We start from the raw sequence: 16,982 nt of genomic DNA, 5'->3' as shown, positions 1-16,982 counted from the left end.
TTTCCTGCCTATCAACTTCTCCCAGCATTTGTTGTTCTATTGGTTCTAGTTGTCCAATTCTGGCATCCCTCAACTCCGAACCACCTAAGGAGCACTCGACTGAGGCCATTTGGTGATAACGTGCGAAGACAAGAAGCATATTTTGATCAGCTTGAGCCGGGTACACAGTGCAAACCTAGATCTCTTTTCTCCTCCGAGCTACCATATTCCCCAGCTCTGACCAACATGGCGCTCGCTGCAGAAGCAAAGCGGATTGCTGCAGAGTTCGACTACTCAACTGAGGAAGTCGGAAAAGGTGTTAAAGAATTCATCCGGGAAATGGACGAAGGTCTGGAGAAGCAAGGGGCGACAATGAGCCAGATACCCTCCTACGTTACTGCGGTCCCCAATGGAACTGAGAAGGTAGCGCGTCACGCCGGATATTGCAGAGCGTAATTGACAAGTTCTAGGGCATCTATCTTGCGGTTGACCTCGGTGGCACGAACTTTCGTGTTTGCAGCATTGTGCTGCACGGTAACCAGACCTTTTCTCTGACGCAGTCCAAAGTTGCCGTACCTCATGCTTTGATGGAGGCCAAGAAAGCACACGAGCTTTTTGAGTTCCTCGCAAAACAAATTGAGATATTCTTAAAGACCCATCATAACGACAAGTTCGAAGCTCATCGGCGTCGACCATCTCAGCAACAGTATCTCGACCTTGGGTTCACATTCTCCTTCCCAGTGAATCAGTTAGGCATCAACAAGGGAAAATTGATAAGGTGGACGAAAGGGTTCGACATCGAGGAAGCGATTGGCCAGGATGTTTGTGCTCTCCTGCAGAAAGAGATCGATGCCCTCAACCTGCCAGTCATTGTTGCCGCACTGGTCAACGATACTGTCGGAACGCTTATGGCTAGATCTTATACCTCTCCAGGCAAGACAGGAACCCTGATTGGTGCCATCTTTGGGACTGGAACAAACGGCGCATACGTGGAGAAATTGAATAGGGTGAAGAAGATGGCACAGATTGACGCCGAATTGGGCTCAGCGGCATATGACAAATCCACAGGTCTTATGATCATCAACACAGAATGGGGTTCTTTCGATAATAACCTGTCGGTCCTACCTGATACCCCTTATGACCGAGCGCTCGATGCTGAGTCAGTCAATCCTGGCATTCAGATGTTCGAGAAACGTGTCAGTGGTATGTTCCTGGGCGAGATTCTTCGTCGCGCCATTCTTGCTCTTTATAAGCATCAGGATGAAAATATCGCATTGTTTAAGGATACTTCCTCTGCTGATAACGACACATCATCATTGACCACTGTGGCGGAAGACTCCCCCCTGTACAAACAGTGGGGCATCGATACCTCTTTCTTGTCGATCGTCGAGGAGGATGCTTCTGATCGTCTGCGCATTACGAAGCAAACTTTAGAAAAAGACCTCGGCGTTAGTGCACCCAGCATGGAAGATTGTGTTGCCGTCAAAACACTTGTACATGCCATTGGAAAACGAGCGGCACGTCTTGCAGCGGTCGCTCTCGGTGCTGTGGTACTTTCCACCAACAAGCTGCAAGAGGATGATTTGGTTGACATCGGCGTTGATGGATCTCTTGTTGAATATTATCCTGGATTTGAGGATTATATACGGGAGGCATTCCGAGAGATTCCTGAAATTGGAGTGGAAGGCGAGAAGAAGATTAGAATCGGGCTTGCAAAGGATGGAAGTGGATTGGGAGCTGCTCTGATTGCGCTGACAGCGTCCAAAGCGGAGGAGAGGGGAGAGGTAGGGCTGACATGATATGCCTGGACATATCATCTCAAACTATTCAATACTTGGGCTAGGAGATCGACTTGGATCAAACTGTATATATTGAAGCCTAATCTACAACGACTGGATACAGCTCTCTCCACCGATGTAGCTGCAATGCGGTGCGCTTGTAGCCCAGTTCAGAGCTGTTCCTGCCAAGGCTTTTCTCCGAAAGCTCAACTTGAACCTTATAGAGCTATGCTAATTCGCTGAACTTAACTAACACCAAAAGCATATGACTGAACCACAACCCACGACCTAAAGCGTCCGTCTTCGGCTATGAAATAGACCACAGCTTCATTTGACCTACCATATCAAGAAGTCTTTAAGAGATGGGCGCCGGGGGCTCGAAGCCGGAGGGCGCAAGCAAGCATGTTTTCTCGAGGCAGGCAATTAATTCTCTACCCATGTTCTGGAAGCCAAACAGATACCCAGTTCCATGGACCCCTATGAATCCCAAGGAAGCTGACCATCTCTCTCACAGTAATCACCCCGTACAGTTTTCGCAAGAACTAGTCGACTCGCTACAAGCCTCATCTGAAGTACGCTGTGTTCCTCTCCTCGCAAGCACCTGCGCTGCTGCACACTTCCGCCCACCCTGTATATCATTAATAAGGGAGATATACACAGACCAACGCTTCGCGCGCCAAAGCCCTCGAACTGCACATCGCCTCCCGCGTCGCCGCCGAACTAGCCGCCCTCGAGAGAAAAGAAGACGAAACCCTCAGATCGCTGCGCGAATCCCTCTCCTCCGAACTCTCCTCCTCCTCCACCACTCCATCCAAGGACCAATCCAACGAATCTCGTCTTCTAGACCTCCCTTCTATCCCCGCACCCGCCGACGCAGCTGCACGAGAAGATGCGAGACAGGCACAGAGTTCAGCGAAGGTGTTTGAGGAGCTGGAGAAGTTGAGGAAGGGACTCAGTGAAAGGAAGAAGGTGAGGGAGATGCCGAGGGAGGTGGAGAGGACAAGGGAGGATTTGGTGGGCTGTTTGAGGAAGAATGATCGGAGGCCGTTGGATTGTTGGAGGGAGGTCGAGGCATTCAAGGCAGCTGTGGCGAAGATGGAGGAGGATTTTATCGGGAGGGTGTTGTAGGGTTATGATGAGCATGACGAGAGGGGAATACGCTAACAAGAAGCGGGTTGGTGGGGGATGTGTGTATAGTATGCTGGCTAGCATGGAAGAGATCCTATCGAGCCGAACGAAGAATCATCAGACTCATATAACAAGGCAACGTCCTTTTAGGTAACCCATCAAACGCTCATGGAGTCCCCCTCGTCCTTGAAAATGGCCTTTAACCTTGGAGGACGAATAAAGCGGGTGAGCGAACCAGAATAGTCTGCTTAGCTACAGGGGCAATTTGGGGGGGTATATTGATATGGCTACCAGGGCGTGGCCGCAACGTGGATGGTTAAGTTCGTCATATTGGGGGATATAGAATCCCAAAGATGGTGAGAATACCAAGGACGAACATATATTGAGAGCGGGATTCCAATGCCTATTCACCTGGGAGATCTACCCAGGTTTCCAACGGGCCGATCAATCAAGGTCTACTCTAAACACCCGTTCACGACTGATGTCTGTGTATCCGACCTGGCGGCCACGATGCAGTACGGGGCTCTGCTCGCACACAAAAATGTAAATGCTACTACAGTCCATCAATGCTATGCAGGAAGATAGCAGTTGTTCTGGCAATCATGGAGACTTTCTGCGCAAGCGAGTCTATTACATACACCATCCTCTTCCAGCGAAGTTGCGCCGTATCATTTTCAGCAAAAACATAAAAGCCATTGATATCTTCATCGAACTGGAGCAGAGCCAAAAACATGATAACTTCAATCCTGCTGGATACTGTGCATTGCAAAATTGTTGCGAATTCCTTGGCGGGACCCTCGAATTGCTGGCGCCACGGGGCAGAATTGTGGTGAGGGTAGAGGATGGCCATTTACCACCTAATTATCGCAGTAGAATGCCCAAAATTGCCCGGATAGAAAAATAGACCCTCTTGTGACTTTGCTGCTGAAATTTTGAGATAGAAAACTATGGTGTTGAATTGTGAGAAGCGTTTAAACGTAAGGAGAGCTCCAAAGCGCCTTTATAATGCAAATAGAGAGGAGGATAATAAGGAGTACGCGTGCACCACGGACAGCGTTTCGTTCCGTTGCCCTCGAGGGCAAGCAAGACCTGATAGAGGTGTTGGTAAACATCCGTCTTTGACAGGAATACCGATCCGCAACCACGCTTCTCTAGAGGACACATAGGCAACCCATCGTGGTTTCTTGGTAGAGGAATTATGTCACATTTGATGCGATTGTGGTTTCCAGACAAATAAACCCCAATGCGGCGAACCTTATTGAACTCGATATACCATGGGAGCGACGTTGAATCCTCCGTAGTGCCTTCGGTGTTGGGACGTATGGTAGGGAATGGGAATCCAGGCGGCAACGGCGAACCGATTTGTGGCGAAGGATGCTTCGCTGAAGCTGTTGTCCATTCAAGCCGTGCTAGGTCTGATACTCTGGTTGAGAAAGTCGGATTTCGGAACTCAGCTGGGAGTTTTGGGAGTTCGGCTTGACATCTTGCCCAGAGGATTTGGTGCCCAGAGGATTTGGAAAGCATAGCTTTCCCCACTTACCGCCTCATGTATGGTCATGAACCCACTGCTGATTGCTGCAGTTCTGAGTTCTAATGCTAACAGATGTGTAGATTCGATATGTAGGAGGAAAGTATTGAACCCATTTTCTGCTCTCATGATAGACCAACAGAGCGGACACTGAAACAGAGGATGTTTACCTCTCCGCTTGGCAGGAGTAACGTGACGTACCAAATGGTAGATGCCATCAGTTGCAAACGCGTATGGCCATTAGATTCCCTCGGGGCAGAAAGGACAGTGACGGTCTATGGGATCAACGCTCAGGATGTTAGTGAGCAGACAAGCGACAAGCGAATAAGCCGACGGAAAACTGCCTTGAAGTATATCCGGGCAAGCAAAGCTTCCATCTGCTTGGATGACGTCGATACGCCTGTCCCTTATTTGGTGAAACCGTGGGTGAAAATCTGTGCCACCATCCCGAACACAAGAACGACTTGAAGAGCAGGGTCAGAGCGAACCCTAAGATCCGCAGGGTCCTGCCGCTGGATGACAGAAGTATTGCGATGACCCTCGACCGTCGCATTGACAGAGACTTTTGCTCTAGACACCATGATTTTTGAATATGAGATACTAATCATCTGCCGGATAAACGCATGGGCATCAGACTCTCCTTTAGCCTGCAGCACCCCATGTATAGCCAAGAAAAGCTTCTTGATGTTATAACACTGGTCCGGACTCCCTTGAGTGTGGATAAAGTAGTGTAGGTTCAGATCAAGGTAAGGGGCGAAGAAGTTGACGAAACCATATACGTTTGTCCATAGTCCATTTGCCGTACTCACGGCGACAATGACTTCTTCATTGTTGGTCTTAGACTCGTGTAATTGTTTCAAGATCAGGCTCATGCCGAGATATTTGCTGCCCCACGTGGAATGAGGACTTGCGTTGGTGTTGGAAGGAACGCCGTTGAGAGCAACACTGTGCATGGCGTGCTGACAACAACAGGCGGTATGCGTATGAAGATGTACCCCGAAGACATAATTGGCTATGTCTTTGTTTCTATTATCGAGAAATTCGTTGGTGGTGCCGTTCCTCGAACTCATTCTGGAGACTGCGATGATGGCTCTAACACGGCTCATGCTACAACTGGTTCGTCCACCACAGTCGGTAGGAATAAGAGCCGCGAATACCTGTGAGCTGGGTTGATGATGTAAAGCTGTGCTTGGGAGTAGATATATAGAGTAGAGACGTTTGAATGGTAGTGGGTAGGGTGTGATTAGAAGGTTACCCCACTTGACGGTCAGAGGCAGAAAGGTGATTGCTGTTGAAAGTTGAGTGGATTAAGAGGGAGAAAGTCCTATATCATATACTGAGCAAGAGCGTGGCAGATACATTCAAGTTAATATTCTCCATTGAAGGAAGGTGATCATTGAAGGAAGGTGACCATTGAAGAGAGCTGACCATCAAGGAAGGTGACAAGAACAGTAACAAGAGCGACCCATTGAACGAGAAAGCGAAAAGCACGAGCTGGAACGTCTTGCTAATCCTGTACCTAGAAAACGTCGAGAAGGTAGTTGGCACAAACAATGTACTTCTGGATGCAATTGCATGGAGTATGGTACAACACATTTTCTTTATTTGCATTGCGTACTTGGAGGAGCACTCCTGCCTGACGTGGTGGGAACATCCTGAGCCGCTATTATACAACTCCCTTTAGTTTTAGAAGATAGTCGGCCTCTGGATGAACTCCAATCTTCGTACCGTGCATACTGTGCATTGATTGTGTAAGTTTCATAGCACGAGGGAGAGATGGTCATCGAGGTTTACCTATGGCGTGTGCGTGGACTGTTTCTGGCAATTTAGGAGCAAGGTTTTAGGAGGGCACAATAATTATATCTATATCACATGACATACAGAAATGTGCTCTGCAGAACCGATAGAGATTGGTAATTATTTACTCAACGGTATTAGAGAACAGAAGTTGGAAATCTTCATCTGGAATAGTGACAATTTTGGGGTATCTCCGGGTAAAGGTGTTGTGTTTGGGGCTCCTTTGCAATTGAGGATAATCTATGTTAATACAACCAACATTGCATGCCCCGTCTTCCACCGTTGCTCCTCCGCCTCGCAAACAGAGAATCCTACTTGCTCCCCGCTCTCCTACGTGAATGTCGAGACCTTCCTTCTAGTCGTAATGAACTCCGCTGGCTGACTGAACATGCGACCGAACAAGCCGAAAAGCTAAGGACCACTGATCTCGCCAGTTCGCCATCCCGCACTCCTGACTCCAGAAATGTCTCTACACCATCTATTCCCTCTAAAAATATCCCAGGATGGCGGAATTTACTACGCGACTATGTGAAGCGAAGAGAGAAGGGAGAACCTCTTCAGTATATCCTCGGCACACAACCATTCGGAGAGTTGGAGATCCTCTGTAGACCGGGGGTCCTGATCCCAAGATGGGAGACTGAGGTCTACACTTCCAAGATTGGTTTACTAGCGAGAACTTTGCTGGTCGAACAGGTTTGGGAAAATAGAGATCAGGAGCTTGGGAGCTATGAAAGACCGTTGAGAGTGCTAGATCTATGTACGGGAACGGGCTGCATACCGTTGGGGATCTACGGGATACTTAAAAACCTGAAGATAAAGAGCGATGGAAAAAGTGAGTCGAGGGGTGGAGGGAAGCTGAAGCTGGAGTTTTTGGGTGTGGATATCTCGACCACGGCGTTAAACCTGGCGAAAGAGAATCTACGGCACAATATCTCGCTCGGGTACCTACCAGAACAGGCAGCAGATGAAATAGTCTTTTTGCATGCCGACGTGCTATTACCCTCCCCCCCTGCACCTCGACCAGCAGCACCATACCTCATCGATGTTATCGAAGAAGTCCTGGGTAAGGGCATTGGCAAGCCCGAGATTGACATCTTAACCGCGAACCCGCCCTACATCTCTCCTATCCATTTCTCATCCGGCCGTACCACTCGCTCCGTCCGCCAATATGAGCCACGTCTTGCTCTCGTTCCATCATCATGCTCTCCTCAATCCTCCACCTCCACGCGACTTGGGTGGTCCACCCTCACCTCAAGCCCATCACCTGGTGATGAGTTCTACCACCACATCCTACCACTAGCCAAACATCTGAATGCACGACTCACCGTATTAGAGGTCGCAGATACAGAGCAGGCGGAGCGGGTGGCAGAGATTACTAGAAGGGTATTCCTAAAAGAAGGTAAAATGGTTGGAGAGTCTACACACCCAGAAGTCTTGATCGAAATATGGTTCGATGATGGAGGTAGTAAAGTGTGCCTGCCTCCAGATGGTGTTGGTTTGGGCCTTTTCGAGTCGAATGAGGTGAGTGCTCGAGCTGTTGTGGTGTGGACACGGTGTTGGGCGACGTCACGGAGACAGCAGCTGGAGTACAGTAGGAGGTAGGCTTCCAGATGCGCTCAACGATCGAACAAGTAGTCTTCCCTGACGAAAATGAAGCTGGTCGGGTATTGTCGCCCTGGGTCACTCCGAGAAAGAAGTATTATGTCGTGCGCATACACTTAAAGAGTCCAATCATACGCAAACAAGTTTCTACTTTGGTGAAGGTGGGAGGCGGTGGAATGTGCTACCGGAAGATGGATTGATACTTCGTTGACCGACCTGGACATGACTTCGTCATTTGCATCAAGGCCGGATGATATTCAATGGTACGAGAACCGAAGATTGCTAGCATTTGTTCAGGAATCTTCTCAACAGGGCAGGGCGCTCCCAGAGGCAACATCAGGCCTTCATGACTAGCAGATGCCAGTTGATCAGGCTGCAACCGCTGTAGTGACGACTGGTTGGCCTGTCCGTTGTTGTCTGGCACGAGGACTATCCGAAATGTCATAGTCCTGTGAGATGGATTCGCTATAGGGATAGCAATTTCGTTCTCCTCGTCTGTTGCTCCTCCTTTTATGTTCTCGCTATTCTTAGGTCTGCTGTATGTCTAAATACGATGAACGCCGTTATCTACGTTGCTGCGATGCTCGGTCGCATCACAGAATTTGACGTCTATTTAGTCTTGATGAGGTAGTATTGAAGACCCTTAGTTCTGGTTGCTTCCTTGATGCCACTCTAAAGGGGTGTAAATGCCAAGACTTCACTAGAAATGTGGTAAATTCGCTAAAAGCGAAGTTGATTCGTAACTACGAAGTACAGAGTATATAATACTGCTATAACCTAAAATTATTATATGATTGAAACGAAATTTCTGTATGTTGCTTGTTTAGTTTAGTGGTAAAATACGGTCTTCCCACGCCAAGAGTCTGGCCGTGTCGCTGGTTCGATTCCTGCAACAAGCATTGAATATTTTTGCATTGGCCACATAGCCTTGCGTGCATCAACGATTCTTTCCGGAGAAAATTGTGCACTTTGTACTTGTCAGTTGGGTTCCCACTTTGGGTAATTGCTACTTGGCATGCAGGCTTGGCAATTGTTATTGGCGTTGTGAGGCCTTGGCACTTGGCACTACATTCTGTGTATATATTTCATCTTTTGCAGGATCGACCCTAGACTCCTAAGCATCATACGTCAAGCATACCATATCAAATTGCTCCACAGCGTTAACGTTGGGCAAGTTTTTGGCGAAAGAGCATTGGATTGCCTATTGATATGAAGGAGGTCTACACCACCAAAAGCTTATAATGATTGTGCACACCTTCAGCCCTGCCTTGTCCCTGACACTGATGCGGAGTCCACATGGAGAAATTCCATCTATGGCAAAGCTAGCCGAACATGAATTTACTTCCGAATTGCCACTCGACATGAACTATTCATTCCGGGGACGACCCCATGTCCCCTAAGCAATCACCATTCCCTTCATATTTAACCCTCGCAACCCAGTAAAGCACAAGTGTTGCCTGCACCATTGTTGCGATATTGCCAGCACTCATCAAAGTCTACATTACTGTGCATTGGAATTGCTGCCAAACTAGTCAGAGTTTTGAATTGCAGACGATTCCATCGGGACGAGCACATTGTAGGACACAATTCTACGTTGAACTCTAGCTCGTACAATGGAATGAATATGGTGAGTGACTCAGGGTCCACGGCGAGCATCTACTTATTTGCGACACCAACTCCGCCAAGCATTTCTCTTTTCCATCCCTCCGCTTATCTTTCTCCAAGCATCCTCTTGACGAACCATAGAGATGAATCGTTCCTTCATATTATACCTCAAGACGAGCATCACTATATTTATAAGTGGAACGCCAATCCACAGGACGCAGATGTCATTCATAATACAATATACTCGCACCCAAATCTTGACCTCTCCAAATTCCATTTCCACTTCGAGACCTGAGCACACGTGACTATAACCTGAGCGATGAATATGTAGCCTGGAGCTGTGGCTGTGCAAGACTGTTCCGAGCCTGAGCAGCCCTGCGCATCGACTGAGTTCTACCTATATACTCTTAGCATACCTAACATAATCTGTCTCAATCGATATTACCGTCTACACTACTTTGTGATCCTTAAAGCCACGAGTAACTAGTGAATGTAAACAACATTAGAAGACTCACTTCCTAGCGTTGACAGGCTTCTTCAGCCATGGATACGCACGAGGTAGAGGCCCGATGATGAGGTTGAAGGGAAGCCAGTATCCCAAGCCGCGGAACGTCTCAGATGCTTGAAGTTGTTCTAGCAGGGCCAATATTGAAAAGACGGGATAGATTGCCCTAAATGCCACTCCCAGTCTGCGAGAAGAGAGTGAAGGTATTTAGTTCAGCGCCAGTTTGGTGTTGTCCAAGACAGCGAGGTCTCTGTTAGCTCTTAGGGCGTAGTGGTGTGGAGAGAAGCAGAAGTACAGACATTTCTTATTTCTGCTCGCGAAGCTGCTTTTGGGTATTTGACGCTATATCGGAATATGTCGTACGAAATACGTCAGTCTGCTCGGTCGCCTGGTAAGCGAGACCGGGAAGATCCTATACCGGTCAGCCGGGCAGATCTGATAGTGAACAGTCGTCTCGGTTTTGGATACCGCGCAGAAGACATGGCTAGACGCCATCAGGGGCATCCATAACACGAAGATAGGCCTCGCCGCCGCCTTTTTGAACACCATTGACCACATAGCCATGTGGAGGATGGCCAGCAATGCGGCTCCAACAACCCTACAAGCGGTATCACGGTCTTGATCGTCGAGACCGTGAATATTGGCAAAGTGTAATTGGTACCGAGAAGCGGAAATACCGCGCAAGTTGAAAGTACCTCTGTGTTCTGGGGCCGAATCGAAGATGAGAATCTGATGTACCGCTGCTACGCCCGAATATAACGCCATAGCTGCTGCAACGCTGGCAAGCCATAATGCATGATTTTCGTTCAGGACGATGGTAATGATTATGGTCGCTATTAGGAGGCCGCAATAGATGTGGCGCTGGTAGATACAGTACTGACCGCTACGGGGCAAGACGTACAGGCAACCTGCCGGATCGCCCAGAGTGGAAGTGTTGGTAAATTTGGAGGCATTACGTTGAAGATCATGGGGAGATACAGGTGAAAGCGGTAAGACTGGAGATCATTAGAATGAACATACAACAATATCTAGAATAGAAGTCACAGAGCAATGTTGCCCATCTTGCGGGCGTAGTAGTGGGAGGAAGATGGTCTGTCTCTCCGCTGAGGAGCACTAGCAATACGGGGACCTTCGGACCGATCACAAGCGTGGAGCACGGTTACTAAGAGGCCCGGAGGCCTGAAAATTGGGATATCATTGCTTATTTTACCCCACGTGTCTGGCTGCAATGCCTAGAGCTCAGGGCTAGTATTAGCGTGAGAGTATTATTAGGACCTCTGGACCGGAGGACCCTCGATCTCCTTCTCAAAGCCCTCCACCCTATTCCTTGATACCACGTTACATGGATGAGGCTCTACTCATGGAGTGCCTCATCCACATTCCCCTCTCACCCAACAGACTGTGTCCCTTGTTGCTTCATTTCAACTCCAAAAATCCCGTGACGTTCTTCTTTCGGAACGCATCTGCCTGCTGTGCATTGAGGTTGAGCAAAACCAGTCGGCCAGCCTTGTTGTGCCCCCATTCTTCACAAGGTCAATCGCAGATTTGGGCCTGATGCGAGGCTAAAGTAGAAGCGCTTCGGAAAGCTGCCTCTCTCGTACGGCACAAACATGGTATTTATATTTATAGCCTGTTTGTTCGTGGTGCAGCCTCAGCTATCCCAATTCGGCAGCGTTCCTGCATCTAGCCAATTCTGTTGCAGAGGCTCTCCCACGTCGCTGCGCGAGTGAAATGTAAGCCCTCGGTCTAATCCCTCTCCCTCTCCCTCCCCTTCTCTCCTGCTCTCTCCCTATTTCCATTCAGAGCTTCATATTCGAATTTTAACCCTTCTCTTATTGTTTTCTGTCTCGAATCCGACCGAAGCACTACTCCCGCAATCATGCCTTTTGATTTCAAGCAGTTCGACGTCAAATGCTCAGCCATGACAGCCGAAGAGCTTCAAAAAGAATGGGAGCACTATACGCGACTGATATCGGGGGCCGCCACGTCCACTGCGGTCTCGGGCGTTGCCATGCCCCTTACTCTTGGTGTCAGTGCCATTGGAATCGGTTTGGCCGCGCCTGCCATTCATAATGCTCGCAAGAAAAGAGAGATCATCGAGATGCATCTCAACAGACGCGGCACCAAGCACAGTACGAGGAAGCGCGACGTCCTCACCCCTATGGCTATAAGTGGCACGGTCGGCGTGGTAACCCTGGGCGTGGGATCTATGGGCGCAGATGCAATCACCAACAAAGCCGTTGAGCATGGCGTGTGTGCAATAGCGGAGCAGGAGCTGTTAGTCAAGGCTACGACCCATCTCGCTGTCGATGCTGCAGCTATGGCTGGCGAAGAGGCACACATGAAACATAAAAAGGCAGCAGAGGCATACAAGCCTGCCCAAATGCCAGTCGCGCTCAGCACATATGCAGGAAACGCGCCCAGTGTATCACAAGGGGCACCAAACCTATGGAATTCTCTTCCAGCACAACAGAGCACTCCCTTGGATTCGAAATCTCCATACCTCGACCCAAATCAAAAAGCAACTCCTCATATTTCTATGCCTTCAACCCCGATCCCGCCACCATATATGCCCGATCGCCCCGACCTAGAGATTTATAATGCACCAAAGAGCGATTCCATCTCCTATTTTCCACAGCCTCCAACATCTCAACAACCCGGAAATCAATGTTATTCAACTCCAACATTCACTCCAGTTGTTCGGCCTTCGTTTCTCAATGGTGATTCTACTTCAATGAACTACACTTCCAGTATTAGCTCGCAAATGTCGCAGCTTCACCTTGGGAATACGAATTACCCACCACCACCAACGTCACAGTATTCCGAACATCAGCTGACGATGGGCCCCTCGCCCTTCTCACCTTCAGCAAGCCCTTTCTCGGCGAATTCAAACCTTTCACAGTCCTACCGACCTCCATTCCAAACATATACTCTCTCATCACCTCAGAGTGCTTGTGGATCGCAAGCTCCACAAGATTCCTACACTTCGCCCGCCCCGCAACCCTTCTATCCCACCCCAGTCCCAACTCCTCAAGCAGAATCAAAGCAGTACTTTCCCCCACCACCGCAGAGCCCCAACCCGACGCCTCGAACAGACTCAAAACCGCCGTATCTCGCACAGCCTCCACAAAACTTCTATCCCACGCCAATCGCGACCCCTCAAACAGACCTAAAGCAGTATTTTCCGTCGTCTCCCCAAAGCTTTTATTCCACGACAGGCCCGACGCCGGCATCATCACGTCCAACAGAATCCAACCCATATTTCCCGCCACCCCCCCAGTCAGCGACTTAGGGTACTTCTGCTGTAAACACTTCTCAGATCGAACTGAGAAACGTGCGTCAAAAATAAGTAATGCTGTGTGCAGTGAAATAATGGGGTGGAAGAAGAGGCAACCTCATTTTCGAGACCATGATGTCTGGATAGACGAAGGCTAAATTTGGCTAGCTCTCCCACAGAAAGCCATCCCCAGGCAAGGTATGAATATGATTTGTGGATTCTTGCATGAAGAGAGCTGTATGACGCAGTTCAGTGCCAGTACTCAGTAATTAATTCTGTTAATGAAGATGGTCCCTGACTTCCATGTGTTGTCATAATATGTCGAATTGTCAATGTGCTCAGGATTCACGATAGCTCTTTGTCACAGAGAGCACACTGCATGACCAGTGGCCTTTGTTTGTCGGAACTTCTGCCGCAACCTGTGACACCTTACGACACTCTAAATATTTATGTAAAAGATGACTGGGTAGGTGCACATTGCTGTAGTTTATTGCAGTACCTTGACTTCACACTGGGCGGACATGGCAGTGATAAGAGGATTGGAAATGGGTGCACCATGTAGCCAGTCCGAAGATGTTCGCGTTCATTCACTCCCTCGATCTTATATACCTTGGTGTTTTCTGAGCGTGATGATGTGCTATGTCTTTGGAAAGGCGATCGATGCTCTCGGAGGGAGAATCTGCAATGCCGAACCTTGTGGGCTGATTCGTCATGCCATTCGATGATCAGCAGAGTAACATGGTTTTCTTCGCCCTCGATGACTAGGCAGAAGCAAAGGCATCTCAAAGTCGATCCAACATATTACCATATCTTTCAGATGCGTGTTATACAATTACACCTTCTACAAATTTTGGTAAGCATCTCATGTGTCCGCTGTGTTCCAGCACGCTCAGTGCAACTCTTTTCCAACTTTATTGATCTTGGAATAGATCGACCACGCACGTGGCTTTTCTCTTGGGGACGAACTTGCCGATGTTACTGACGGGGCCGCGAGTGGTAAACCCAGGTTCGACAGCAAGAACCCACCATTTTCATTTGAACGCTGGGTGGGGAAGGCAGGTGGCAAGTTCGCAGTTGGTGATAAGATCGCAGCCGATGAACGTAGTGGGGAATCACTGCCTAACGAAACCAGCGATGAATTGTGGTGCTGTGATAACGGAGGTGATGTGGCCTTCACAGAAGACCTCCCGCGTACGTTGGGGCTCTTCTTGGCTTCTTTCAGAAAAGCTTTGATTTCCCGCGACCCACCAACGCCTCTCCTTGCGATACTACCGGGTGTTCGACCCATCAAGTCTTCTACCTCTTGCTCGGCTCCCCAATCCAGTAGAAGCTTCACCGCTCTTGGCCAGCCTGAGTCTACTGCCAGGATCAATGGAGTCCTTTTCCCTGAGTCTCGAGCCTCCAGATCCGCCCCCTGAGTCAATAAGAAATCCATAATAGGTGTATTCCCGCTCTCCGATGCCAAATGGAGTGGGGTCTTTCCCGCGGTGCATTTCGCATTGATAAGGCCTTCGCGGTCCTTCTCCAAAACCATCGCGACAATCTCTCTCCGTGCGGCGTCTACATTGTCAAGCGGCCGGCCCTGAGCACGGTGGAGTGCATTGCGTCCATGCGTATTGTAATCCCTGACATTTGCGCCTTTTGCCAACAACTGCTTCACGATGGAGGTCGATTGTTTCTCAGCAGCTAGCATGAGGGCGGTATCGTTGTTGGAGTCACTGGAAGATCTCGCGTTGACATCGGCACCCTTCCCTAGCAAGAACCGGACCATCTCTTCGTGCCCAAATGCTACCGAAGATATGAGCGGTGTCATGCCGAAGTCATTTTGAGCGTCGACATTGATTCTGATGACCTCGTAATCACTCCACAGAAAAAATACTATCGCTGGTAGGTCCAGTGCCACTGCCCATTGAAAAGTCTTCAATGCCAGGATATCTTTGGCTTTACTATCCTCGAGCTCATCAATGACATTCTGGACATCCTTCTCTGTGGGTTCGTGCTGTAGGGTCATCAGCATCTTCTCATCTGAAGGGCCCTCCTGTCGAATCAGGTGTTTGAGAGCTTCTAGCCTAAACACGGTAGCCTCGGTCCGGTTGGCCATCTTATCATAGATGTTGGACAGGAGCGTTAATGCTTCGATGATCTTGTTGTCACCCACCCCAAAACAGCGTTGTCGTCCATTGTTTGCTCGATTGGCATACCTGGCAGCAGATTCGTACATTCCCTGAGCGAGGTACGTATATGCCAAATCATAGTCAAAGGTCCATGCCTGCGGCGAATCTGGCTCCACGCTACCCAGAAGACGTAGGAGGATCTCCTCGGCATGCTTGTACATACGTCGCTCTAGCTGGATCTTTGCGAGCGTTCGGAGCATGTCATGCTCATCCTTGAACTCAACTCCGTGATTTTGCTCCCTTTCTCGTCCCCATCTGATGGCCTTTTCTTGAGCTTCAGCAGCTCTATCATAATCTTTGGCTTGAAGATATCTCTGGGCCTCGTTTACGGACGTGTTGATCAGATCTAGCAAGAAGTTCTTAGAAAATCCTTCTTGGCGATCTGGTATCGTTTGCAACCTGGTTATTTGATCGCTATCGTACCCGGAGTCACCGCGGCTCTGAGACCGAGTCTCATTCGTATTGCTGATAGTCACAGCGTCCGGTTCCGTCAGACGAACCGGCTCCCAAGACGTTTGTCGCATCACCTCGACATGCCACGCAGGAATGTTACCTGGGCTACAGTGACGAGCGGCTAAAGAGGAGGGTGTAGGTCGGTAACGGGCGGTGTATGCCTCTCGGACGCTTCCAGCGGACTCCAGACACTCTCTTCCGCTGAGCTTTACTGTGTCCTCTTCTAATCGAAATACAGAGCCCTCTAATTTGTGGTCCCGATTTTCAAGGGCATCCTTGAGATTGTCCATCTTCTGGTTCAAGGTAGTGATACCAGCTTCGATAATTTCTTGTCCTCTCTCCTGAGCTTCTCCTATGCCCCGCAATCCGTCCCTGTGATAGTATTTACGGTTATTACTAGAGCTTGCTCTGTTCGCTTGACAAGGGACTTACAGCTGTACCATTTGAAGCCACAACTGTAAGGTAGCCTTCAAAGCTGGGATGTCCTCCCGCAGTTTTGAAAGAACACTGGAACCAAGAAGCGTGTGCAATTGAGTCAGCGTCTGTTGGACAAAATTCCTATTCACGTTTCGCGGCTCTGGAAGCTGCCGCTCGATATCTTCGATTGTCCGTTTGCATTCGTCGACATGTCGTTTCATTGCACGACTCTTGGATCTATCAAACGACCGTTGTAGCCGGAAGTCTGTTCTGGCGCCGAAATTGGCTTCGACCTTCACTAACACATCTTTGAAATCGCAGATCTCGCGATGAAATTTCCTTACTGTCTCGTCCGTATGGGCTGAATCGCGAAGCAGCGGCACTAGCTTGCACACGACAAGATTGCACAATGCGACAATGGAGGCAGCTCCGGCGGCAATGTCCAGGCCACTCATGGTGAGTACAATCTCGCTAACCAAGCAATAACCATTGTCATATCCGTCAGATGAAAAGTTTTTCAAATTATGAGTTCGGCACATGTATCCTTGGCTCGCAGCCTTGTCATGGTGGGGTCACCGCTGGAGGGAACGTGACATTGGGGCCATACATAGCCATGCATGAACACTGGAGGTCGAGGTGCAAAAGACCTCGTGGTAATCGGGACCTTTCCCCGAAACGACAAATGAGCGAGATGGCTTCGCGAGGTAAGGCGCCTTGCAGCATCAAAGTGGAGACAAAG

General features: G+C 49.2%; 6 protein-coding genes across 6 annotated transcripts; 3 read left to right on the top strand and 3 right to left on the bottom strand.

Annotated features, from left to right (window-relative positions):
• Positions 1-225: 225 nt before the first annotated feature.
• Positions 226-2,885, top strand: EPUS_01060 (Glucokinase; the record flags this gene model as incomplete). Its single annotated transcript, XM_007806973.1, has 4 exons — positions 226-402; positions 450-1,763; positions 2,288-2,329; positions 2,418-2,885. The coding sequence occupies 4 exons, from the start codon at positions 226-228 to the stop codon at positions 2,883-2,885; spliced, it is 2,001 nt and encodes a 666-aa protein (XP_007805164.1).
• A 1,935-nt stretch (positions 2,886-4,820) lies between these two features.
• On the bottom strand, positions 4,821-5,366 carry EPUS_01059 (uncharacterized protein; the record flags this gene model as incomplete). Its single annotated transcript, XM_007806972.1, has 1 exon — positions 4,821-5,366. The coding sequence occupies one exon, from the start codon at positions 5,364-5,366 to the stop codon at positions 4,821-4,823; it is 546 nt and encodes a 181-aa protein (XP_007805163.1).
• A 1,108-nt stretch (positions 5,367-6,474) lies between these two features.
• On the top strand, positions 6,475-7,812 carry EPUS_01058 (uncharacterized protein; the record flags this gene model as incomplete). Its single annotated transcript, XM_007806971.1, has 1 exon — positions 6,475-7,812. The coding sequence occupies one exon, from the start codon at positions 6,475-6,477 to the stop codon at positions 7,810-7,812; it is 1,338 nt and encodes a 445-aa protein (XP_007805162.1).
• Positions 7,813-10,226: 2,414 nt separating this feature from the next.
• EPUS_01057 (uncharacterized protein) lies at positions 10,227-10,687 on the bottom strand (the record flags this gene model as incomplete). The annotated part of the gene is made up of 2 exons (XM_007806970.1): positions 10,227-10,334; positions 10,391-10,687. 2 exons carry the CDS (start codon positions 10,685-10,687, stop codon positions 10,227-10,229), a joined length of 405 nt encoding a protein of 134 aa, XP_007805161.1.
• Positions 10,688-11,801: 1,114 nt separating this feature from the next.
• Positions 11,802-13,214, top strand: EPUS_01056 (uncharacterized protein; the record flags this gene model as incomplete). The annotated part of the gene is made up of 1 exon (XM_007806969.1): positions 11,802-13,214. The coding sequence occupies one exon, from the start codon at positions 11,802-11,804 to the stop codon at positions 13,212-13,214; it is 1,413 nt and encodes a 470-aa protein (XP_007805160.1).
• An 874-nt stretch (positions 13,215-14,088) lies between these two features.
• On the bottom strand, positions 14,089-16,698 carry EPUS_01055 (uncharacterized protein; the record flags this gene model as incomplete). The annotated part of the gene is made up of 2 exons (XM_007806968.1): positions 14,089-16,198; positions 16,259-16,698. 2 exons carry the CDS (start codon positions 16,696-16,698, stop codon positions 14,089-14,091), a joined length of 2,550 nt encoding a protein of 849 aa, XP_007805159.1.
• Positions 16,699-16,982: the final 284 nt, after the last annotated feature.

This window comes from Endocarpon pusillum (genome assembly GCF_000464535.1).
Source record: "Endocarpon pusillum Z07020 unplaced genomic scaffold scaffold6441, whole genome shotgun sequence".
NCBI lineage: Eukaryota > Fungi > Ascomycota > Eurotiomycetes > Verrucariales > Verrucariaceae > Endocarpon > Endocarpon pusillum.
This window is presented reverse-complemented; position numbering and strand designations above follow the sequence as displayed.